General features: G+C 45.0%; 1 protein-coding gene across 1 annotated transcript in view; it reads right to left on the bottom strand.

The window, feature by feature from the left end:
* afg2a (AFG2 AAA ATPase homolog A) overlaps positions 1 to 26,780 on the bottom strand; it is a 102,012-nt gene that overhangs the window by 67,317 nt on the left and 7,915 nt on the right. Inside the window, exons 11-15 of the mRNA XM_079167106.1 lie at positions 16,323 to 16,477; positions 9,465 to 9,674; positions 5,836 to 5,889; positions 5,509 to 5,588; positions 1,277 to 1,403 (exon numbers count right to left, since the gene is read on the bottom strand). Of these exons, the coding sequence (XP_079023232.1) occupies positions 1,277 to 1,403; positions 5,509 to 5,588; positions 5,836 to 5,889; positions 9,465 to 9,674; positions 16,323 to 16,477 (626 nt within the window). The remainder of the gene's footprint in view (positions 1 to 1,276; positions 1,404 to 5,508; positions 5,589 to 5,835; positions 5,890 to 9,464; positions 9,675 to 16,322; positions 16,478 to 26,780) is intronic.

Below are 26,780 nucleotides of genomic sequence, written 5' to 3'. Positions count from 1 at the left end.
ATTGGTTTGTGGACTACGGTTTTGAACCCTAACCCCGCCACCATCTTGTTTTTCTGCAGCCAGAGTTCGACACAAGAGGGTGGAGCTAAGTACAAACAAATCCTAAAGAAGACATTTTTTGGCGACCAAAATGTTATCATTAACTTAACTCATTAACTCATTAACTAACATGAGCTGAAGACGCATTGTGAAAGGGTTAAAGCTGTCAAACGAAAACACGAACAACACCCAGACCAGCACAACACTGTGCTAGCGACCTGTCAATCATCAAAGCATAGTTACATTTATGGTCTGTCTGACTCTAAATGGACCATAATTTACTAAATGAACATCATGCTGTATTGAAGAAGACTTGAAACTAGAGATTGAGACCATAAACTCATGTTTACAATGTTTACTGAGGTAATAAATCAAGAGAGAAGTAGAGTCATTTTCTCATAGACTTCTATACAACCAGAGGAGTCGCCCCCTGGTGGCCATTAGAGAGAATGCAGCTTCAAGGCACTTCTGCATTGGCTTCCCTTTTCAGACACAGGAGGTTGTCGCCTGGTCAGCATGCTAGCATGTTCACAATGACAAGGCTAACATCCTGATGCTAACCTGAACCAAATCGGTTTAGTAGGATTAGTTAATTAAGAGATTAATTGAGACGGATGGCTCATTAGCTTCACAGGTATTTGCTGGCCTTGACTATCCGTAGCAAATGTCATGGCAATCCTTAGAATAGTTGTTGAGACACGTCACTCAGAAATATAAATGTCAACGTCACGGTTGCGGTAGAGGAAAAGTCAGAGGATCACTAAAGCCATTAGGATAAATTATCTGGGAAGCATGGATTGCACTGTTGCACTGTTTTGTCCTCAAATGGAAACAGCCACATCTGTATTTCCTTCTCTTTTTCAGAACCACCATTTGATCTCTTGGAAGAGGACAGAAAGTTATTTGGCTCCACTTCGCCGAACAAACTAAATAGCTAAATGAACATAAGCTCCAAAATAACTTGTGCGCCTGAAAAGCAACATCAAACAAGTTGCACCGACGCTCGAGCGTCAAACTCAACCGCACCGACACAATGCGGTGACGGGATCCAAAGAGAGAGTCGAGGAAGACAGACCGGAGCGGGCCACCTTTGACCTTATCAATCATGTAGAACAGAGGGGAGGGAGGGAAAGGAGGAGACAAGGGAGACAAACACACAACATCTCCTCAACCTAATCAATCAGGGACCAAAGAGGAGGAAGGAGAGATAAAAGACAGCGAGCCGGCGTCTGTTTACCTTATCGATCATGTCGGGCCGGTTGGTGGCGGCCAGCACGGTGACGTCCCGGAGCTGCTCGATGCCGTCCATCTCTGTCAGGAGCTGAGCCAGGACCCGGTCGCCGACACCGCCGGAGCCCGAGGAGCTGAAGGGTTGGATGAGAAACGCAAGACAGATGAGTGGACGGGACGGAGAGAGAGAAGGGGAAACGGACGCCCGAGATTGACGCGTGGACGGACGATTGTATGGAAGGATTGATGATGGAGAGGGAAAGGAACGTATGTAGATTGGTCAGGGACTCGGAAAAAGGATATTATTGATGGTGCAGAGTGATGAATTACAGATGCACCGATGGATGGATTAGTGGGAGGACGGAAAGCATACTGTAAAGAAATGAAGGGGAAATAAGAAATGTGCACGGAGGATACACATATTTAGCAGAATGCGATGTCCTGCTCACAGGAGTCCAGTTCAAACACATGCCTCAAACTTCACTCATTCGTCGCTAATATTTGCTGTATTCCGTAATGACAAATATTCGCCAGCTCTTGAATACTTTGTAGGGAACATCTGAATAGTTTCCCTGACACTCTGATGGCAGGTTCTTTCATTAACACAATTCGTCTTCGAAGAAAAGAAAAAGGCTTTGGCAGCAAAAGTGAGCCTGGCTGCCAATGACGTCCCACCGAGATGCAACTGAAAGCACGTCATCCCTCTCGAATAAAGCAGCCCTCCTTTAGACAAAGTTCACAAATATGTCACCTTGTTTGGACTTGTAAACGCAGGGCCTCCGCTCCGCCAATTCAGCTGGAAAATGCCGGGGGTTTATCCCACCCAGGCGTCCACACTCGTAAGATCAGGCATGAGCTACTTTGTGTGCAATACGTCATATTTAAAGTCATAATTGCATTTTTTCATTTTCATACGATTTTCGGGAAATCACTTCAAAACATTGTAGATCAATGAAGCGAACGGGTAACTTCAGTTTTAGTTTCATTTCATTCATTTTCATTCGTCCTCTTCATGTGGTACCTGTTATCCTTAATCCTGGGATTCTAATCGTGTGCCCATGAACGTGTGATGTGGAAGACAGACGCTTTTCGTGCACACCTTTCACTTGAGGCCGAGGACAACTCAAGTTATTGACATGCCCCTTCTTCACCAGAGATGTGTAGCATAAGAATAAAAGATGGGCGGCTCCCTCCGTGATGAATGATACAAGAGATCCAGCACTCCCTAAAACAAATGAGTGCGCCAACATAAAAGGGCTAAACGATTCCCAAAAACAGCTGGGCAGTGGTGGTTTTCAGCAAGCGTCAACAGGAGTATGTAGTGCATTTGACGGGGACTATTTTCAGCAGCGGACTAGTACACATTTGATGCTCTAGTGAGTATTTGGGGCAGCAGGACGGAGCACAAAGCATAAACTACACTGTGTGTGTGTGTGTGTGTGTGTTCGTGGTAATGATAGAACATTGATCACACATCAGGCTGCACCGCCTTTACTTTCAGTAGGATGTGTTGACAGTACGAAAAATAGAATCTATGATATCTCCAGCTTTACCCTTTAAGAAACTCATCAGCGTGTTCGTCACTGCGTCACAAGGTGGTTATTTTCCATAACGCGGTGCAGACAGCCAGCCTTCACACACACACACACACACACACACACACACACACACACACACACACACACACACACACACACACACACACACACACACACACACACACACACACACACACACACACACACACACACAGTCTCTGTTGACAGGGCCAGCGGAAGTGCCAGACGTCATTAGCAGAGACAAGGCCGCAGAGGAACACAAAGGAGCTCTGTCACTGAGATATGAAGGGAGAGACAGGGAAGGGGGGGGGGGGGGCAGTTTGGGTGAGGGGGGGAGATAGCGGGGAGAAGAGGAAGCAGGATTAGGGATAGGAGGACAGAGAGCGATGAATCGGAGAGAGAGACACGGGGGTCACGAAAGAGAGAACGTGAGGCGGGAGAGGGAGAGAATAAAAGTGGTGAGAGAAAGTGAGCAAGAGAGGGGGAGACAAACGGACAGAGGGGGGGAGAAAAGAAAGAAAGTGCTTCCGACTTTCATTGATACATTTTACTCTCTTTTATTGTTCTTTTCAAATCTAACGATTCATTTCTCATAATTATCTTGTCTATCTTTTCCTGGTTTTCTTTCAGTAATGCAGTCAGTTTATTTTGAATTCAGTCAATCCCGAATGTCTTTTTGCTCTTTTTTCATCCGTCAGTCTCTGCGTCTGACATCCCCCCCACCCTCCCCTCCCCCTCCCCCCTCAGTTTGCCTCTCGTCCTGTCTTCCTTCTGTCTTCTTCATTTCATTCCACCAGTTTAGACTCGTGGCAGGTAGGCTGACAGATTTACAGGTGCTTCTCATCTCCTGCCTCCAGAGAGGACACACACACACACACACACACACACACACACACACACACACACACACACACACACACACACACACACACACACACACACACACACACACACACACACACAGCAGAGGCTGGTGTGGTTGTGTCAACAGTTTTGAATTCTTGCCGGCGTGCGTGAGCCACTTCATTGATTAAACATGGCAGGAAGTGAAGACCGATAAATAACGATTCTGGATCAGAGCTAAGTGCATTTTTTCTTTTTGTTAAATGGCGAGTGGCCTCGAGGCGCGGGTCCAGCAGCCGCACGGAGGATCAGAGTACAACTGCAAAAAATTGAGTGATGAAGACGAGTTGCAATGGAGTCGTATATACCGTTCACGGGGAAGCGAGTCGAGACTGAGCCGAACATCAAAGTACAGAAACTGTGTTTGAGGTTTGCTTCGGGGAAAAAAAAAATGCATATTCCAAAGCGTCGTCTACTGAACTTATCTAGCTCCGTTGTTTAGAGTTAAGTGGAATAAAAGATGCTGGAAAAGAAGACTTGTAGTCCTGTTAAATTACAAAACATCTCGTCTATCTTGAAAAAAAAACAATCGAGACTAAGTATTGATAAAGTTGCCACTGGTTGCACGAATCTTTGAAATGTTTTTCTTAAAATAAGCATTTGTTTCAAGAGCAATTCTTATTTTTCTTTCTCAATCTGATTTGATTGGAACATGATTTCATAACCATTAGCCAGTGCGGTGCACTTATTAAAGAAATTGTACACATTGTTCTAACGAAGAAAAAAAGACCTTTTCATTATTTCACTAAATATTATGAGATGACACAAAACACTGACAACTTTAGAGCTGCTCAGTTAATATGTGTCGACAATATGGAGGTTTTTAAAAGACGAGAAAGATATTAAATATCTATTATTCAGAAAACACTCTCGATGACAGAAAGACAAAAACACGTCTTGCTTGTTAGATATGAACCTGAACAGCGTCGAGCAGACATTTCACTCTCAGCAGCAGTAATTAGTATTACAGTAATTACAGCTACATTATAAAGTGTGTTGAATCAATGTATAGAATTAAAAACTAGAAAACTAACTTGTTAAGAAAACCTGTATTGAGAACTTTAATGAACTTTGGTGAATCTAATAAGAAAAGATGGAATAGCTCGGAAAAGTTAGACATTTACATATTCAATACTTCTTTTGTTTATCTGTTTTTGAAGACATCAAAATATGTAAAGTGTTTCTTAAGCATGTGACCGAGGGCCCACATAGAAGCTGTCGTGTCGGCCCGTTGGCCTTTCTGTGCTCCGTCGACTGGTTTACCAGGAAGCATTGCTGCATATTTGGCCTTTCCCCATCTGCCGTGGACGGGCACAATGAAGTGTTTGTGCGCCTCCGGTCTGTGTCCTCTGTCCCCCCCCCCCCTCCGTCCCCCGTCCTCTTTCCTTTAAGCCACAGATGTTCCCAGTGCCATCCCACTAAAGCGCCTCCGGACAAGACTGTTCTGTGTTCGCCCCGGTGGCGTAAAACGCTGCAAAAAGTCTGAGAGGACACCATGGGAACCGAGTGGCTGAACCCTGATAGCGCAGTCATGCAGACTTTTTTTATTTTTGGGGAGGTTTGCTCCATCCATTCATAAGTGAATCTTTGTGACACAAGCTGGGACGCCGGGCGGGGGACGGTACATTAAAAGCAGGCCGCAGCGATGTCATCGCTGGACAATAAGCGACCACAGAGCTGAAAACAGACGATAGTGAACCAGCAGCAGTGAACTTTCAGAGAGGAAGGGAAGTTGTTTTAAAACCTCTTTCTACGTGTTTAAAGCGACGGTGCGTACCTTCCTCTTTCACTGGCGAGGGCGTCGATCTCATCAAAGAAGACGATGGAGGGAGCGACGGTCCTCGCCTTCCTAAACACCTGCGAGCGTTGGCAACAATAGAGGAGAAGGAAAACAGCACCAATGAATCACACTCAGCACAAACACATGCACAGGAAGTACGGCTCTCGCAATAAACTACATCTCAGGTCATCTGTTCATTACATCAGCGACTGAATACAGTCGGTACGGGTTAACGCGGTGCAGGAGACGATGTCAGCTTGCATTACTTTACGTAACCAAAGTATTAACAAAGCTTTGACTGTAACGGACGGTAAATGTTCTTACCTCTCTCACGGCTCTTTCAGACTCTCCAACATACTTGCTCAGTAATTCTGGACCCTAAAAAAAGACAAAAGTTCAAACATTATTAAAGATTTGGTCTATAATTAGACATGCCGACTACTGGAAATGTTCAGGTACTGAAATATATGAATTATCCAGAATACTACTTTTGTTTCAGGCTGAACTAACGGATCCTCACAGACGATTTAGTTTAGAGTTTACTTTATTTTGCCGAATTTAAAAACATTAACAGATTATATCACAGTGCAGGAAGAGACAGAAAACTCAGTGGGAATAGTTGAAGCCTCCACCTATATGATATAAAAATATGACAATATTATCGAGAACACAAAATAAATATACATAAGATATGATATATAATAACAATACATTATCAACAACAACAAAAAGAAAGATAATGTGATTGTATGGAGATTTGTGTGTGTGTGTGTGTGTGTGTGTAAGCGTGGGTTTGTTTGGGGGATATTGGTTCACACACCTGCATTACCTCCTAAACAGTAATGCTAGAAGTCCCTATGAGTGAATCAACTGTAGACAAGACACAAAAAACCTGAGACGAGGAACCTGACGATGACCGAGGTGTGAGTTATAACCGCTGTCGTCCTCAGCACACAACGTGACCGATCCCGGTCACGTTGTGTGTGAAGCATCACCTGGTGGCACCGCGTTTGTAGACGGTTTAAACTGAGAGCTAACATTGGGGACACACCAGAGGAGCAGCTGCTGCTCTGTGGCATCTCGTGGAGATTAAAAAGAGGAACACAGTGAAACAGTGATAACACAGCGTGAGAATGTCATGAAGGGCAGCGCGTGTGTGTGTGTGTGTGTGTGTGTGTTGTGATCCCACTGTGCTGTTTCTATGTTCACTGTACACCGTGTCCTGGTTTTAATGTCTGTGTGTGTAACATATGTGGTTCAGCTGGCAAATGAAGAGATTTCCCACTGTGGGAACCCTTCAGTACCACGTTTACTACTACTGCTAGTACAATAGTGCTGCTAGTACCACTGCTATTGGTCTGGCACTTTAAACTACTGCGACTATACCTACACATGTGATCTTAAGCATGCTCTCACAGGCAAAACGTGTGACAAAAACCTGTAGTTCACTGTGTGTGTGCAAGATGCACAACTGGATAAACTGTGTTATTATTACTGGATATTTAACTGCTGCAGCTTCATCACTGCTACTAACACGGTGTCCACACTGAATTATGAAAACATGTCATTTCTCTCAATTTTGAAATTAAAAGGTTTTGTTTTGTGGATGACTTTTCAACCCTTTCTCAGTCCCTTGTGAAATACTGAACAACTACTACTACTAACTGAACCTCGTGTACCCTCTTGCTCTCCTCTCCCTCTCCGTCATCCATTCCTCCCTCTTCTAAACATCCACTCAGCCCTTAAGAAGAACTTCCTCCCCTGCAATCCGCCCTTTCAACACCTCTGGGCCGGCGGAGGAGACGACACTTAACTTCGCAGCCCTTTTGTCTCCTGCAGTAAGTGTGGAGGTTGACTCATTAATCCCAGGTTCCTCTCTCCGGGGCAGAGCCCACGGCTGGACACGGTGAGTTTAAAACCATTGACAGCGTAGAGATACGAGCTGCGTGCGAGTGTGTGTGTGTGTGTGCGCACGCGTGCATCTGCGGATGTGTGTGAGTGTGTGTGTGTGACTGTGTGTGTGTTTGAGTGGCTGCAGTGGGAGGAAACTGAAATTGACAAGATGATAATAGGGCTTTTTCACACAGAGGAAACGGGCTGAGCTTTAAAGTATCCACATTTAAATCTGGATAAGGTATCTATGTCAAAGCAACCGCTGCACTGGAAAAACCTGATACTGTTATTGCAGATGCTGAAGAGCGGCTTTAAGCAGCAGGGACAGGATGTTGTTTAACCTTTTCTAAACTGCTGCACGAGATTATAGCACAAATCTTTTTTTTTTTTTTTTTTTGTAAATCACCTTTGTATCAAACACAAATTAAGTGAAATGTACAAAAATGCAAACATTAATGCATTTACCCCCCCCCCCCCAAAAAATCAACTTTTTATTATTTGCAATATCACATTTAGTTTGTTGTCCGTATTAAAATTAAAGCTCATTCTGATAAGAGTTAAGTTTAGATGCAGTTTGAGGACGAAGAAAAACGTTCAACGTGTTTCAACAAGACACAAAGATGGTGTCCCTGTGTACACCACGACGTCTTAAAACAAAAACAAACAAAAAGCAGCTTCACGCACATCCCGCCGGCCTGTGCAGATGGCTTAAATGACCCCGGTTGAGAGATGCTGTCGAAGCTTCCCGTCTCGCATGGCAACAGCTCTGGAAGTGTTTACTGATCAAAAAATTCAACGAGCCGATCAATCAATCTCTGTCACCCCCGGGCCTGAATGGGCAGAGAGGATGGGGTGATGAATGAGAGGGGACAAACACGGGGGTCACAGGTCAGACGGGGAAGCTTTGTGCAGAGGAAGTTGGGCAGTCAGACCCACGCCTCCAGGTCATCAGGGAAACATCTCCACTGATCTCTGGGTATGAACTACGTGGACGAGTTCCCTTTCTTTTGTGCAAATCCCAATGACTCACCGGCCGTCTCATTACATAACCAAAAGATCATAAAGTGTATAAAATGATATTGCTGTATTTATACTGATAGTGTCGGTCAGTGTGGAATGAAACTTAAAGCTACTTAAAGGTTCTATCATGAGATTCAGATCGTCTCAGACTGATGGGTGAGGCGGTCACACCTCCCCTCGTCTCCACGTTCTCAGCACGGTGCCGTGAAACAGAGAAAACCTCGAGTGACGAGACAAGAGGCTGCTCATCTGGGCTATTATTTAGTTTTTTGACATTATAGTTATTTTAGTATCATGAGTAACGTATTCAGCTTGGTAAGCGGCTTTCTAAGATCTGCCGAGTGACTTCATCCCATATAGTGTAATTATTAGCTTGCTAGCTATCCTGCTAAGAACAGAGAAGCTCTGATTCCAACACATTCAGAGGGAGAGCGACTTCATTCTCTGCTCAGGTAGACATTACTCCACGATGTCTTTACGTTGCTGCTATTTAAATGTTCACAATCTCATGTATTTAAACCTTAAAAGGGGAAATGAAGGGAAACTGTTTGTTAGGGGAAACAACAATTCAAGTTTTCGGCTATTTTGAAACACAGAATGATAAATAGTACATTTAATTATCACTTTCCTTTGGTTCGGTGATTGTTAGTAGAAGTCTGGGGAACTGGCAATGAAATTAGCACCGATTATGTCAAGTTACATACAAAGGTTGAGCTAAACTGGTCTTAACTATAAGATTAAATCAACTAATCATGAATCACCCAGCTGATCATCTCTTCTGAGAACTTGCTCACATGTTGGTTATCACTAAACCTGCATCGAGTGAGTTTCTGGATGAGCTCCAACCCCTGGATCCCCACTGAGTGTTTCGGCAGATCACTCAACCAGAAGAAGAAAAACACATGTGCTGTTCATGTTTATGAATAACAAATGGCAGACGACATTTTGCCCAGCATCACCACACACTGCACACAAGACAAAGGAGATAAAGGAGAGCACTCATAGAAAACTGAATTATGACTTCATTGATGAAAACTCACTTTGACAGCCAGGAAGTTGAGCCCACTTTCATTAGCCAGGGCCTTGGCTATCATGGTCTTGGAGCAGCCTGGGGGCCCGTACAGCAGGACTCCTTTAGGCGGCTGGATCCCCATGCGGGTGAAGGCCTCCGGGTGCCTCAGAGGCCACTCCACGGCCTGCTTCAGTTTCAGCTTCACCTCCTCCATCCCGCCGACATCCGACCAGCGGACCTGGAAGGAGGAGACGACGTAAAGTTAGCACAATTAAGATTTAGATTTAATTCACAATTTAGATTTTTAAGTTGAAGAACAGACTTATATTTATATTTACATTTGTATTTCAGCACTGGTACAAGCTACATGATACATGTACAAGATGAAATGCCCAAGAGAGACTGTTTGATCCTCATTTTCTTCCAAATTCACAGACAAATGAGTATCTCATGAACGGTAGCATTCAATGTAACATCCGGGGTACATGAACGCAGCATAAGAGTTTGGTATTCAGTGTTTAAGGTTCAATTTAACACCAGAATGTTTGATCAAAGCTGCTGTACACACATTGTGTACAACAAGAAATAAGCATTTCACCATGATGGTTACAAATATTTATGAATAATAGGAAAAGATAGGAGGAGTAGGATGAGAAGAAGAAGAAGGAGAAAGATGAGGCAACAACAACAAGTAGTAATGGAATAAGTAGACGAGCATGTAGAAGGTCAAGAAGAAGAAGAAGAAGAAAAAGAACAAGGCGTAGTATCAGTAGAAGAAGAGAGCAAATCCGTCTGGAATCCAATCAGAATGATGAATTAGATTGCGTCAGGCTCAGCGGTATTAACCAATCACGTGCAATCAAACAAAATGCATTACGTGCATTAAACTGGAAGTGAACAACAATGAGTTCTAATAAATGATCACCGTTGCACTAATGCGCTGCTCTGACTCCCTCCGGATCTTCTGAAGTATCAAACAGTTGTAATGTGCGGCGGCTCAAACACAAACACATCGCCAACAATAAGTGCAACGGACCAAACACACTGTGATTGCACCGCTGATGTCACCGGTGCTCTCATGTAACCCGCTCAGAGGGACTTTTAAACTTTCTGACCGCCCGGGTGAATCGCAGAGAGAAGCGAGCTCTTCCAGGCGGGAGGCGGGGTCAGGGGGGGGGGGGGGAACCGAGGTTGAATCCAGGGAGAACTCTGGACGGAGCGAACAGCAGACGGAGTCGGCCAACAGCTGTCTGTCTGACAGATGGAAGGAGGGAGGGAGGGAGGGAGTCCGGCGGTGAACAACCGGAGGAGATAAAGCAGATAAGAAGAGAAGCCCTCATCCAAAACCCTCTCAGACCTCTATCTCATCCTTCCTGTCTCTTTCTTCATTACCAATCCATTATTCACTCCCTTCTCCCCCATCTTTCTCTCTCTCCCCTCTCTCTCTCTCTCTTTTTTGATCTACCTTCATACCCTCTCTTTCTCCCTATCTCTGTTTCTTGTGCGTCTTATCTCCTGCAGCACTTCCTGTTCTTTCTGCCCGCGCTCGTCTCTCTCTGAGTAGATTTACATGCACAGAAGAAACCAGGTTATGCAAGAAGTGCTACCATGTGATTACATGCACTGTCGTAGCTTGGTAATCAGACCCCCCCCCCCCATATGTGACCTTACTTTGAACAATGCCTTATTTAAAAAAGGAGCAATCTGCTAAATTTCACTAAATAAAGTCTGATTCTCCGTCATTGAGAATGCTTCCACGCGTGTAGAAGCAATGATGAAAAGTCGGAACCGACGTATTTAGATTTACGGAGGCTACTTTGTGTTAACTTCAAATGTTCGTTGAACTTTCTTTGAAATCATTTTGAACAAACAACAAAAGGGTCTTTCACCCAAGAGGCCGCCAGCGTGAGGTTGATGCATTTGTCACGTAACGTGCGTAACTTCAGTAACTTCAGGAGTTATTTTAACCCAAAACGACGATCCTTTGCTGAACCTAAACAAGTAGTTTTGTCGCCTGAACCTAACTGAGTTGTTTCCTGTGGCAGGAAGTTCATTTTGAAACAGACTGTATGTAACAAACGGAAATTGACACGTGATGCTGGACTGTTTTTCATCCAAAACGCACAAAAAAACGAGTGAGGGGCGAGTATACGGTGTAACGCTTGTGGGGGTTGAGTTTGGAAGATTGAACCGGCAGGGAAGGTTTAAAGAAAAGATTCTATTGAGTTGCATTATGGGAATTGTAGGATCCAGTGTTTTTAAAAAGGTTTGACTCATAACCGGGTTTTGTTGTTTACATGTATAGACATCTAAGAAATCAGTGACAGCGCTCAAATGATTCGATCATCAATTGATTTATAGAAAAAGCAAAAACGGCAAACTTCATCTTTTCATATATGAATATTTGCTGGTTAACATTTTTTATAATACATATTAGATTTGTACAGTAAAAAGCAAAATAATCAAGAGATGAATCAATAATCTGAATCCTTGTGATCAGATAACAGAGCATATACATGCAGCGTCCCTCTCCCTTCCTCTCCTCTTTCTTATCCGTCTCATCTTTACTGCACTGCCATCTTTCTTTCTTCTCTCACTTGACCCTCACTATCACGCCATCTCTCGCTCTCTCCCTTAAATACTGCAGCTTACCAATCTCTCTTCCCCTCTCTCTCTCTCTCTCTCTCTCATGCTCTCCCCCCCCCCCCTCCTCCTCCTGCTCTCCATCCAGAGGTAACACATCCCAGGCCACCGGCGCCGTCTCCGGGGAACAAAAGCACCTAATGGAAACCTGGCGTCTGGCCACATACTGTAAATACCGAACAATTTATGGACAGCGCAGAGCGAGAGAGAGAGAGAGAGAGAGAGAGAGAGAGAGAGAGAGAGAGAGAGGGGAAAGGACGGATGCAGGGGAAGGGGAGGAAGGGCGAGAGAGAGAAGAGGAGTGTCGCGGAGATAAGGAGATAGGCCGGAAGCAGGCGAGTGAACCAGAACACTCACTTTTGAAAGGCCGAGAGAGAAACAAAATGAAATCCAAAGTGCAGACGGATGAAAGCAACAGTAGAACAGGCTTACAGAGAAAAGGAGGAAACAGGTGAGCAGGAGAAAGACGGGTAAGAAGACGGACGAGGAGTGAAGAAAAGCAAAAGGAGACAGAGGAGACAGAGGAGACGTGGTACAAAGAACACGTTCTGTTCTGTGGCTGCAGCTAAACTACTGCTTTTAATGGACGGTGATATGCGAGAGGCTGAATTCAATGTAGACCTAAACAAGCTCAAAAGGGATAAAATGTAATTACTTACTGATTTGCCAGAGCTTTCGACAGTATCACATGGTTGTCAATCATCCAAAAGGAGTTAATCCTGATTAGACTTCCAGTGCTCAAAGTAATGGAAAGTTTGAACATCGATAGTTTCGTGACAGCTGAGCAAACTAATTGTGCTGGTGAGGTACTTTTGGAGGGCTCGGATTGTTCCTTCCATGGCTTCCATGGGATGTGCGATGGAGATCATTTGGACTATTTTTAAGTCCGTTAGAGTGACTTCATACTTCCACTGCCATTCATTTCACTGCAGAATGACAACTAATGTGGCCGGTGCTTTCAAGGAGCTAATGTACAGCATTGATTTCACAAGAGAGTTCATGTTGTACTCCGTACTGTGTTGAGCCCAGAAAGACCAAATCGGAGGCAAATTGGACAAAGTATGAGGATGTCTGTCCTCTAGTGTCTCATCAAATACTGATACAAACGCACCAGGGTTTCAACTAACTTCAATGTAAACCCACCGCGTCAACCGTCAAGTTTGTTCATTTTTGAAAAAAACACTTATCATGTAACGAGTGGAAACGGAAACGTGTCCAAAACTAAAAGTTAGAGTCGGCGCCGATAGAGCGTCATAGTTTGAAGCTCAGATCCACGGACCAGCCACATGAACCGCATCAAACCGTTCGGTAATCGGTTGCTGTTCAGTGAGGTACATCGAAGTCTCAGAAGTTGAATGCATTTTCCGTAGATGCGTCTGTAGACAATGAGCTAAAACAGTGAGACGACTGACGATGTACTTCCTGGTGGTAAAGAGGCCTTTCACAGATGTTGTCACATGTCACATTTCTGTAAAGACTTATCAAACGCTTACCAAATATTACATGTGTCTCCATGTGGTGAGTAGGGGTGGACGATCATTTAAAGCCTAGAGAACTGAAATCCAAAACAAATGACCTGCGATCTGAACCCGCGATCTGAACCACATTTAGTGGTTTTGGGGTTTTGGGGTTTTAGACTCCTCTTCCCTCCGAGTTTACTGACAACATCCTGAGACCTGCCTGTCGTCGCCTCTTTCCTCAAAAGGAAGCAGATGTGCAGAACAACACTGTAAAGTCTGATCCGCTCCGTTTTGTTGCTTTCTTTTGTTTGGCTGAGTCTCTGCAGACTTTAAGGAGTCATTGTAAGAAACAACAATATAAAGTAACATTAATTGCAAGGTGCTTTTTGTCACGAATGCAGCGTCTGTGGAATTAGAAGGCAATGCTTTGACTCACACCTTGCTGTGCTGCGTCTCCCCCCCCCCTCCCTTCTTCCCTCCCTTTCTTTTGGTACGAGACCCAGTTATTATCTTTTACTGTTGTTTTCTGAACTTTACAAGGGGCCTCTCAGGCTCTGGTCCTTTGATGGGGTTGAAAGGAGGGTGTGGGGGACTTCTCAGACCAAAAAAAAAGAAGAAAACTCAAGGGAGACGAGGAGTACGTTTTAAAAGGAGGAATAAATGGGCTTGTTACACAGCTGCCAGATGAAAATATTAAAGCCAGACTGCACAGTGAAAGATGATTATTTAAAAAGGAAAAGATGGGGAAACGAGAAAGATGTCAAAAAGAGGAAGTGCGTCTTGTCACAAAACAAACAAAGGATTAAGGATGAACTTTCAATTTATATACAAGTTAATAGAAGAGAAATCGAGAGGCGTAATCTGCAAAGCTCAACCCTCTAGATACGTGATCCGAGAAGGTTTCCGAGGCGTGTATTCATCCGGCACCACTGGAAGTTTCTTATATAAAATGGATTAGAAACAAATGTTTGCACTCATGTGGATATAATCAAGTCCGGGGCTCTGCGGCTGGCCTTTCAGCTGAGCTGCACTCCGGGGATAGAAAAGAAGAAGAAGAAAAAGAAGAAGAAGAAAAAAACCTCCAAACTCTCCGGTTTCCAGGAACCGGCCGCAAGGACTGAACGTCTCTGGGTGAGCTCAGTGCAGAGTGCTGCAGAGGGAAGAAGGGAGGCGGGTGAAGGGATAGGAAGGACATTTCTTCTTCTCCTCTCTCTTTTTATTTTTTCTGTTGGGGGGGGGGGGGTGGGGGTCGCTGGCAGGAACCGTTAGCGACCCGATCTGCTTTCAATTACCGGTGGAGGATGATGTTAGTCCTCTTCCTGTTCGTTATGTCTTGCACATGCAAACTCCAAAACATCCTGGAGTCTCACCACTGTCCTCTCATCCCTCCCTCCCTCCCTCCCTCCCTCCCTCCATCCGCTTGGAGCAAAGTGATTCATCTTCATTGCAGTGGAGGGTAACATGGCCACAGGGTCATTTCCTCTCTTCCTCGCTCTGACCCCATCTTTTAAGTGCTGGTCATCCAGTGGTCCGCGGAGCAGTTAAGGGACTTTGTGAATGTGCATTAGAGGGTAAAGGGGCCGCTGCTGATGAGCCTTTAGTTGTTGGTTTATTTCTCCCGCTGACGCAGTTTGGGTTAGCCATCGCAAGGTGCAATGCAACCGAGACGCAACTAACGCTGATCACCAAACTAAGCATCCAGCACATTAAGGATGATGTCATAAACTAAACAGGAAGGCCTCTAAGTGATTATTGTTTTCTTTGCATGATTTTTCCCTCAGTACATGACATGTAACACCGAGTAGAAATGTAACCCCATTTTTCTCTCTTTTTTCTTTTCTTCTACATCTGATGGAGGTGAACATTCCCTCTCTTCTCTTTAACTCACTATTCACTTGCTTTTTAGACCAGCTCTCATGTCACACAGATGTTGATTTCTTTACGCTGGACATTTGTTAGCCTCCTGTCACCCGTAGATCTCAGAGCTCTTCTGATCGCGGCTCATTATCCCTCGTTCTAAACCCGATGCAGTCCTTACCACGAGTCCCGACCACAGCGGCTACGGGTTCAGATCCGACCCACGGCCCTTTGGATTTAAGGATGCGTGTACAACTTTAAAAAGCAGCTCCAGACCCAGCTGTTTAATCATTTAAACTTTACATATATAGTCCTATTGTGTCTGTTTCGTTTGTCTTTTACTGTGATGCACTTTGTGATGTCTGCTCTAGAAAGGTGCTAATAAACTTTAATTACTTCTGACCAGCTGCATTTCTTTCACCCCTCTTGGCAAACTAAACACTAAAACACATTTTGGCAAGATTTAAGAACCATGTGTGTTGTCAGGCCTGGAAGGCATACATGTTATGTCTTTTCTTGTATTCCTGGGCTACAATAACTGCAGACAGACCTTCATTTCCACACTTGTTGTTTCACGACAGGAACTATTCCAGAAGACCAGGAACCACCAGTGGAACCAGGGACTAAATGTAGTTCCTGATCCGGAGGTAGTACTCTTGAACTATTGGGGCAGAGTTTTGCTCGCTGCTGATTGGTCAAATTAACCAGCCGAAGAACTCGCGTCGGAAGAGCCGAGTCCCATTAGTATCAATATTAGCATAAAGGAAAGTCATTTTTGTATTGATTCTTGAGTTTAAAAAACAAAGCCATGTTGCTGACTGTCCAACTGGTCTAAAAACAGAAAGAGATGGTGTGTTCATGAGCGGACGATGGAATCTGAGAGAGAGAGAGATGGGGGGGGGGGTGACCGAGAGAGGTTTCTGTACCTTGGGGACGTCGATAGCGACCTCCCTCATGGCGCTCGGCTTCACTACGGACATGGCCCACTGGAGGTCCTGCGGAGTGACGGTCACCGTGCCGGTCAGCTGCTGGTCCGACGGTCGGTGGGATCCTCGCAGCGCTCGCTTCAGTGCATGCAAACCTGCAGAGAGAGGGTCCACACGGTTCAGCTAGACTCAGGATAACAATGGCTTAAAGAGATGTGAAAGAGTCTCAACCAAGTTTGTAAAAAAAAAAGCAGTTTCAGTTGTGTCTTAAATAAATTGAGGTCCACATATTACAGCAGAAAGGGGAGAATCATTTAGGGAATAAAAGCATGCAAGTTGAGGCAAAGAAAAAGGGACACGAAGCTGCTGTTTGTTTGCCTAAAGAAGCAATGCTCGTGTTGTTGTGGCTTTAGGGTTTTCATTCCAAACCCACAAGAAAACCAGTCCAACGTTTTACTCAAAACATTCAGGCTCGTACACGCTGTGATGATACACGCCTCGCGAATGTAAATCTCAAAATGAACACTAATTCCCCTTTTGACCGCGAAAATAATTGGTCCTGCATCATTGGGGAGAAAGAGAGAGTAGGCCGAAGGGAAGGGAAGCGTAATTGAAGCGCTTAAGGTTTGAATACCCTCGGCATCCGAACAAAAAAAAACCACGACAGCAAAACAAACACGGATGCGTCAATATCAAGAATGAGCCTTTGTTTGGCCTCCGAAACAGGACACAGCAGATTGATGTGAAGGAGAAAAGATCTGGGCACAGGCGGCTCTGCAAAATGCTGAAGTGATGAGTGAGTACAGACACACAACACATATTTCTAAAAGCACAAGTCACAAAAAAGATTGTTTTTATTCACAGGACGGGCAATTAAACACGCAACGCTCTTCCTGCATCGTGCCGATGAAGCCGTTTATTTCAGGCACCTGGGGTTTAAAAAGTAAAAAGTCCTATTCATGTTCTGCATTGATGAGGTTGAGGTGACTGGCAGTTGGAGCACTTCCAAGGCTTTGATGGACACGAGACTCTCCCGATTGAATCATACGTACAAAACCTGAGCAGCTGCGTCAGAATATGTGGCTCTTTGATAAAAAAAAAAAAATACAAAAGTACAAAACAACAAAAACGTCCAATCACCAAGCTGAAAATGATGTTGGATTCTGGGTAAATGTTGGAAATCTAGTTCCTTCTCCTTAGGTAAAGCCCAGCTCACACAACATGACTTCCAAACTGTAGTAAAGTATTGAAGTTTTTCACACAACATGACAGGAGGTCACAGACCACCAGGTCTCTGTCTGGTTCGGTCTGGTCTCCGAAACACGCTTCGACGCGAAAACACACAAAAGTGAGACGGTATAACGCACAGTCATGCTTGTCAGCGGCGCCGTTGGCACACATGTTCATAAAATCATTTAGTTTCCTCTCGTTACAGTTACATCCGACCTCTCCGCCAGGTTTCCGCCTCAACCTGTGTCTTGTGCTCTCATTGGCCGAACTTCACGGACAGACTCCTTCTGCAGGTCTAGATATTTAGGAACGTCTTTGAACAGTTCACACATTGTGCTCAGTCGCCTATTTGCAAGCGACAAACAGCGGTTTGCCTCCGATCTGGGGCTTTTTGTCAGGGAGCTCTGAAACCTGTCGGTGGGCGGAAAATCAGGACTAAAGTCGTGTAATGGGAACTAAGTATGAGGCTCATCGGTATTTTTGTATCCAAAGTGTGAAAATAACGAAAACAAAGAATTTCTCAGAGATCAAGTTGAAGTAATTAGATCGTGGCCATATCCAAACCGTTGATGATGAACACTGAGAACATCATTTACAGACTTCATTCAGCAACAGCTCAACATCTGTCACTGGAGAAAAGCTTCTTGCTCTTCTATTGTTGGGACCCAAAGCAAGTCGCGATCGAGTGCCTTGCTCAAAGGAAGCTATGTAAGCACTGCTGCAGGGACTTCCTTTTCTCCCTCCACTCTTTGTCAGGCAGCAGATCTAAAGCAATGACCTCCCCGTCACATGACTTCTGTTCCAACAACCACTTGAGTCGTTATCTGTGTCAGAGAGGAAGTGAAGATTGATTGAGGGCCTTATTTTTTCCGCAGCTCGTCATCAGCGCAGAATGTTATTCAGATTCGAGTTTTAGTTGTGAGGAAGAGTGTGACATTCCTAAAAATTTCAAAAATCAAAAGCCTGCAACATTACGCAAACATTTCCAAGTGCACAGGGAAATCTTTGAGGTCGTTTTTTTCTGCTCGCATTACAAGAAAAACTACGCCCGGTGGTCACAATATTGCATGCGATCCTCACCGAGTAGGAGGATGTGTGAGAAAAGTAGAGGCAGCAAACGCCATGTGTGCGTCAGCTCGCATCCAGCTGTGTGGATTTTAACCCCTACAGGTGGGAGCGCAGGTCGTCATGTGAGCGAATCGCACGCTAAATGTGGACGATGATTAGTAGTTACAAAACCAGCGCACAACCACGTCTCCAAACCCCAGTGTTGGGTAACAGTGTATTAGACACACAACCATACCGCACAGACGCACACACACAGAAAACTTTTGGCTTCCTCTTCTGAGCTAAAAGCGGGAGGCGGGGGGGGGAACGGACGTGGTCCAGGGCTGGGGGCCAGGGAGCAGACGAGAGGGGATTTACGATCAGACAAGACTGCATCCTGTTTATATTTTCCAGGACCCCGTCTGACTAGGCGAGGGACGGACAGACAGAGGAGAGAAGAAGAGGAAGAGGAGAAACACAATTAATGCGAGCAGGTTTGTCTTCCGCGAGCGCGCCAAGCCGAGGTCAATGTGTTCCCCAGTCCCAGCCGCCTGCTGTATGATGTCTCTTTTCTAGCTCTCTCTGCCCCCCCCCTCCCCTCCATCTCGCTCCCCAAAGGTCTAAACATCCCATCATTCCACCTGGCCGCCGCTTCAGCTCCTCGTCTGCGTTAAAGCTTCGGACCGGCGCCGCTTCCACTGCACGAAAAACATCTGGTCCAAAGACAAGACAGGATGTGGAAGGAAACCGGGGCGAGGAGGGAAGACGAGGAGCACCAGCCACAACACCATATGCACTAACCCCAAACCGTCAAGCCGCCTGCCCTGTGAAGGTGGAGGGCCTCGGCCCCCCGTCAGGGCAGAGAGGATGCTGGGACACGGGGAGAAAACCTGAGAGACGGTTGTGAAAACCTTCAGCATGCATTATTAAGCTTTTAAACATTAATACACATTTTTTACATTGAGACGTCTCAACAAAAGTGTGACGTCAACTGCATGTTTTAGGGTCCGGTAAAGGGAATCCATATATATATATATATATATTTACAAAAGTAAAAATGGTAACTATCTACATCCAAGTCAATAAGAAGAGGGTTTAGCATTGATCTTCTGCAGGGTTGCTATATGATGCTTTGTTAGAGTAAAAACCTTTTTGGCTTTTCTCCAGAATAGATTTAGAGATCTTGCAGACTCCACATTTCTGCAAAAGTTTTATTTCTAGATTTCAATCCGCAACTCAAGGAAGATAATAGTTCATAGCAGTGTGACAGCTAGTTTAAAGGGTCCACTCAAGAGTGTGGCTGCACACGAGCCCCGTGGACCGAAAGAATGAAGCCGACAAATGTTTGAATAAATGTTTCACCGAGAATCACGTTGGAACTTTCGAGAGTGAACGTAGCGCTTCTCCAGCGGTAATGAAAAAGCCGTGCGGAGAAAGAGTCCGACCGGAGGGGAAATAAGGGTTCATAAGCCGCAGAGCGAGGAGTCCAGCCTGGACGCCCGGAGGGCAGCGGAAACTTGATTCAACGATGTGACTTTAACATTTTGCTTCAGGGATTCTCTCTCTCTCTCCTGACTGCTCTTGGCTGACTCCAAGCACACATTTGGTTTAGTTATGAAAACATCCGATGGGAAGGGAGGAGGGGGAAAAGAAAGAGGCAACACAACACAATTTAATCTAAACCGTATGTGGACTCATTTTCTTCTTCCACTTTTTTTTTTTTTTTTTTTTTTTTGCACTCCTTTCACTCCAGAATGCTTGAAATTCGCCAGAGATCTAGAGGGAATTGGGAGAAAAAGGGGCCCCCTAAATGTACAAGAATGCACGTTTGCAAATCCTCACACCAGGACCTAAACTAGGTATGGAAGAACTCTTTTCACAGAGTAGAAGCTGGCCAAGGACAAGAGATGAGAACGGCTATTTGTTGCTTTTCAACAGGGGAAGGTCTTAATTATGTGGGCCCAAAAACAGGCCTTCCCGGCACTGAAGGCCCTCTCTTCGGGGGGTCATCTCCGCTGACCCTCACACAAAATTGCCCCCCCCTCTACTAAAGAATCAAAGCCCTGAATACAGAACGAGACTTCTTTATAATACCCAGAGACATTTCACCACAATTTCCTTCAAAACAAGACCCGAATCCTCTTATTCTTCCAGACTTTGATGCAGCGAACATTAAGATTAAGTTTCATCTGGCTTCAAATAATCCATAAATCACCTTCTATCAGTGGCCAAGACTGGGAACTGTGGGTTTGTACGGTCACAGTTGTGCACACCAGAAATCTGAGCACCTGCACCGGTAATTATTGAGCCATTGATATATATTAATACTGATGATTTATCGACCAAAATCTGAGAAACAAAAGAAGGCACATAGCACACAGCAGTTTCAATGAATGATATGTCAGCATGCATCTATGTCAGCGGATAGGTTCGAAAAATACCAAAGATATGTCTCCATTTGTTTGTCTAGCATTATTTAAGACAACAATGTTTACGATGTAAATATGCGCTGATGTTGAAAAAACTAAAAAATTGCCGAAGTCTCTCGAACGCTGATATTTGCCTCAAAATCCAGTAAAAATTAGGCTATAAACCAAACAAAATCTCTTTTCTCCATGGGTATATGGAACACTACACGGCACTGCACTGTATGATGTGCACTGTGCAGCTGCACTGTATGATGTGCACTGTGCAGCTGCATCATGTAGCTTCAATCGTGCAGCTGCATCGTGTAGCTTCATTCGTGCAGCTGCATCGTGTAGCTTCATTCGTGCAGCTGCATCGTGTAGCTTCATTCGTGCAGCTGCATCGTGTAGCTTCATTCGTGCAGCTGCATCGTGTAGCTTCATTCGTGCAGCTGCATCGTGTAGCTTCATTCGTGCAGCTGCATCGTGTAGCTTCATTCGTGCAGCTGCATCATGTAGCTTCATTCGTGCAGCTGCAACGTGTAGCTTTCATTCGTGCAGCTGCATCGTGTAGCTTTCATTCGTGCAGCTGCATCGTGTAGCTTCATTCGTGCAGCTGCATCGTGTAGCTTCATTCGTGCAGCTGCATCGTGTAGCTTTCATTCGTGCAGCTGCATCGTGTAGCTTTCATTCGTGCAGCTGCAACGTGTAGCTTCATTCGTGCAGCTGCATCGTGTAGTTTCATTTGTGCAGCTGCATCGTGTAGTTTCATTTGTGCAGCTGCAAGTAAACTCAGTGCAACGTCCGAGACTTGCAGGGCGGAAGAGAAAAAAGAAAGAAAATGAGGTTTAAGGAAGTTTAAGTTCCAGTAGAAGACTTCAAAAGAGAAAAGCTCACAGAGCTCCATTGTCAGAGATTGCAGTCCAGGAAGGTGTGTCAAGAGAAGTCCTTCAACAGTGCATTTCACATTTCAACAGGGGTGTGTGTGTGTGTGTGTGTGTGTGTGTGTGTGTGTGTGTGTGTGCCAAATTGTGCCGCGAACACCCACAAGCTCGAGCCGCGAGCTCTCCTGCGACGCTCGTCCTCGGACGAATTGCGAAATAGTTTGGGCATTACACCATCACCAAACCGCAGGAACGTTTTCCTCGCCGGGGCTTCCGGAACAGTCTTTGCACCTGTATTTACAATACTTAACATCTGTTCCCGGAGCTGAAGCACCGCAATAATATGTGCTCTTAAAAGTGCGCGCGCACACACACACACACACACACACACACACACACACACACACACACACACACACACACACACACACACACACACACACACACACACACACACACACACACACACACACACACACACGCACGCACACACAAACAGTACATGCTACACACACACACACACACACAGCTGTCACTGGGTAAAGGTAAGTGCCGGGGTTAAGGAGTACAAGCAGCCCATTTCCGGATTTTATAAACAGAGGCCTCAAATAAACTTCACATGCTGATCCGACTGATATTTATGTGACTTGTCCAGAAATTCCAGAAGTGTCTTTAAAAGGACAGACGAGTTGGGGAAAGCGCTTTATAAGGCAAAGGCTGCCGCTGTAAACATCAGCCAGCATTCAGCAGTGTTTGGCTCATTTAGTCCTCCGCTGCAGAATTGATGTCAAACACACAAAACTCAGCTCCTTTTTTTTTTCCTCCTCCTCTTCTTCTTCTTCTTCTTCCTCGTTTCTACTCAGCGTAGTAAGTATTTAGCTTTAGATGATTGAAGTGCGTTTAGCCAAATCACTTTTGCACAATTACAGAGTAAATCATTGAGGCCGTTGGTTGAAGGAGTCGTATATTGAGCCCGATCTTTGCCGTCAAATAAGAGGCAAACCAAAAAAAAAAAAAGTTTTCAGCTGACAAAGTGCAGAGTTGCGTGTTTATTATTCCACATAATCAATTGTACCGGCCCTTTTTTGTTCCAGTGGGCTTCCCCTGTTTAGAGAGGCTTGTAAACAGTGTGTCCGGATGTGGCACAAACCAAACAAGTGCACACACACACACACACACACACACACACACACACACACACACACACACACACACACACACACACACACACACACACACACACACACACACACACACACACACACACACACACACACACACACACACACACACTTTGCACTGTTTAGACTGTGGAAATGAGTCATCTGCCAGCGCCGAGATCATTTGAACGCCAGCAGGACGACAGAGAGACGCCCCCCCCCCCCCCCCCCCCCCCCCCGTGAGTCTGCAAGGCTCCACGAGACCACATGATAGCTTCCAATACCACACGAAACACCTAGAGGGATTCATTGTGAAGAGCCGCCTTGTATGATCTGTGCTGAGCTGGGAACGGGGTCAGAGTAAAAGGGGGGAAATGAGATCTGAAGAAATCGGTGCCGGTGTGGTTATGACGGAGGAAACCTCTCTATCATTTCTATCAGCACATCAGCTGATCTGCCCGCGTCTTTTCCGTCTGTAAACAGTAAACGCACTAGATTTACATGGTTCTTCAACTGTGGCTTTGTCTTTCCAAAATGTTCCAAAATGATAAGAATCTGTAAATTCTAACACAAGGAAGTGCTGTTTATTTGTGAGCCATTGTCGCAGCTGAAGGCCTCAGTAGCGTGTCCGCAGTAACTTTTGAAAAAGTTGCACAAAAAAGAAATAAATTGTATACATACAGGTGTATAAGGTTGCAACCAAAACCAGTCTGAGAGAACATTTGACACAAGTCTGCAGGAATGTGTTACAATTGGGCAAGTTGTTCTTTCATGTCAGATAGTATCGGCCGTGTTTTAATGCTGATGATGTATAAGTATATATCCAGGAAGACATGCGAGTTCAACGTTCGCTACGTCAGAATCTATTCAGTAAAAGGGCGATTCCACAACGACAAAACAACCTCAAGCGAGCGTAAAAACATTTTGGCGCGATTATTGAATTTTGCCGTTTCCGTACAGGAACAAATCGACGTGAACGGAAACACGGCTGTCTGAACGTGAGCTGATTCTTCTGTCCCGGGCTGTCACATTTTAGATGAAGATAAATATATAGCCACAACATAAATATGTCTCTTTTATATCCCTTTACATCTGACACACAACTCCAGTGACCTGCTGCTGCCGTTCTCTTTTTAAAGTCATTTTCTCTTTCTTATCAAATTGCTCCAACACTGTGCCAGGCCTTCTTTGATTGTAGACAGTCTGGTTTATTGTACAGACAAGTTGTATCAAGTTATATGAAAACACAGGTTGAGTTTAATGACGGCACCGAGCCAAGATGTCGTTCTTTGCTCAACTCTTGCTGATTTTGTTTCATTAAATATAACGACAAAACATGATTGTACGTCAATTTCATATCAAGTTAATTTATGTAGCCCCAGAATTACAAATGTGTCTCACAGCGCTTCACGTCCTTTGCTGTATCAGACTCTCGATTTAGAAATCCATGAACTATAAAGTACATTACAGCACATATAGTACAAAGTATAATATTAAAAGGGAAATAAAAGTTTAGTGCTATCTGTTTGTAATTTGAGCAAATACCAAACTACTAATAGCTGACAGGCAGCAGATTATCCGGCATGTGAAGGAGACGTGTGGAGCCGCGGCGCAGCAGCTCGGCAATAAAACACGAAGACACGACATGAAGCGACGTGACGAGGAGCTACATCAGACGCGGTCAGGAGGGCTTTATAAACAGAGCCGCTGGACAGCGGGGCTGTGCATTTTTCTGCTGTGACTAACGCAGTCCAGCAGATCATCTTAATGTGTACGTAAATCTGTCGAGCTGCAAGCAGCCGCGATCAAAGCCATGTCCACTTCAGACACAGTGACGGAGACAGATGAAGTTCAGAGGAAGAGGAGGAGGAGGAGGAGGAGGAGGAGGGAGCATCCACAAGAGACTCAAGAGATCAATGTCGTTGAATTGTTGCGAGGAGCTCGACTAGTTAACTTGTAAAATCTTGAAAAGGGTTACTGATTCAAACGTTAGAAAGATATGATAAAGAAAACCTCAAACACTAAAGAGCAGCTGAAGAGGTCACGAGACTCTTCTATTAATTCCACTGTGCTGAGCTTTGGCCGTTTACCTCCCCGGCAATATAACACTTGTCCACTAGAGGGTGATGTCTAAGGTCACTATAGTTCAGCTTCAGTGGGTCTGACCTTCTCTCCTGCTGCAGGGAAGCAACGATGGACTCTAATGATGCGCTGTGAACGGAGATACTTGTACTGTGATTCAGTCTGTACTTTCTATACCTTCTATTATAATCAGACCATCAAAAACATTTCTGCAACACAAACTTCTTTAACTTCCATGTTAAAGGAATAACCTGAATAAATGAGCGGAGAAACAAAACTGATGGAGTCACCGACAACAATCACCAAAGCACCAAATGTTATTGTTTCCTTTCGTTTTGCAACCATTTGTTCATCTTTCAGGGGAAGAACACATTCAATCAGTGGACAATTACCTTCATTTAGATTTCTCTCATCAGATCTTCAGAAAGTTGTCATTTTAGTTGTTTTACAGTAAATAGATATGAATGTATTTTGCCAGAAGAAGTCCACGTGAACACGATGGTTCTTTGTTAACACTGAGACACATTCCTGTTTCTCTCTCTCCAGGTTTTTGAAGTCCTCGCTCTCATTAAAGGATCACGGCGTTCAACCTGGATCCCCTCGGTCAGTGCACACGATGTAAAGCGCAGACTTTCTTAATAATTAGTGCGCTCAGCGGAGGCTTAAAGGGGATTTGAGGCGACCCGAGTGAAACAGACTTTATTAGATCTGGTACGAGCGGGCATCGCATTCCCCGATCAGCCGGAATTAAGAGCCGATTATGCAACACATCTGTCGTCAAGAAGTTGCTTTCTGGGGCTCAGCAACAACAACGGACTGGACAAACAAAAACTTCCCGAGTGACATCAAGATTTCCATCCATTCTTGTGCGCACACAGAGAGCCATCCTCCCCTCTGCCTTTCTCCACAGATGAAGAATTGATTTGGTCTCACTCTGATCTATAAGCAGGTTGGCATTGTGCTGAAGGCAGGATGTGAAACCCGCTTCTTGTGCGTGCGTGCATCTAAAATCATGCTTCTCTGCAGCTGTGCAAGGTGGTGGTGGTGGTGGTGGTGGTGGTGGTGGTGGGGGGGGGGGGGGGGGGGTTGTGCGTGACCCGAGCGTGTCGCAGCCGTCGCAATATTGTCGTCCCCCCACCACCACCCAACCGTCCCATTATTATTTTTCAGGAAGCGGTGCGTCGGAGCGTTCGCTCCCCAGCAGCTCATTGTTACCTGAGCAGCAGAAGGAAACAACTGCAGTTCCTACGTGATGTGTTTTCGTGCCTCTTCGGCTTTTGTTCCTTTCAATGAGAGCAAAGAAGGAAAAAACTGATATCAGGTTGTGGGTACGTGTGTGTGTGTGGGTACGTGTGTGTGTGTGTGTGTGTGTGTGTGTGTGTGTGTGTGTGTGTGTGTGTGTGTGTGTGTGTGTGTGTGTGTGTTTATGTGGATCTAAGCGGTGTGTGGCAGTATGGGGGCTTGGTGAGGGTAGCTCACACACACACACACACACACACACACACAAACTTTGTTTCATAGATAAGCACTGCTGGTATATTTTGATGCTTTTCTTCATACGCTCTGGCACCTTATTTACATTTAAAATTCTATTTTGTTTTCATTGTCAATTAGAAATTTGTCGACGGGCCTCCCGTCAGGAGATTTGAC

The sequence above is a fragment of the Pholis gunnellus genome (assembly GCF_910591455.1).
Source record: "Pholis gunnellus genome assembly, chromosome: 10".
Classification (NCBI taxonomy): Eukaryota; Metazoa; Chordata; class Actinopteri; order Perciformes; family Pholidae; genus Pholis; species Pholis gunnellus.
The sequence above is the reverse complement of the archived record's forward strand: the minus strand, read 5'-3'. Positions and strand labels throughout refer to the sequence as shown.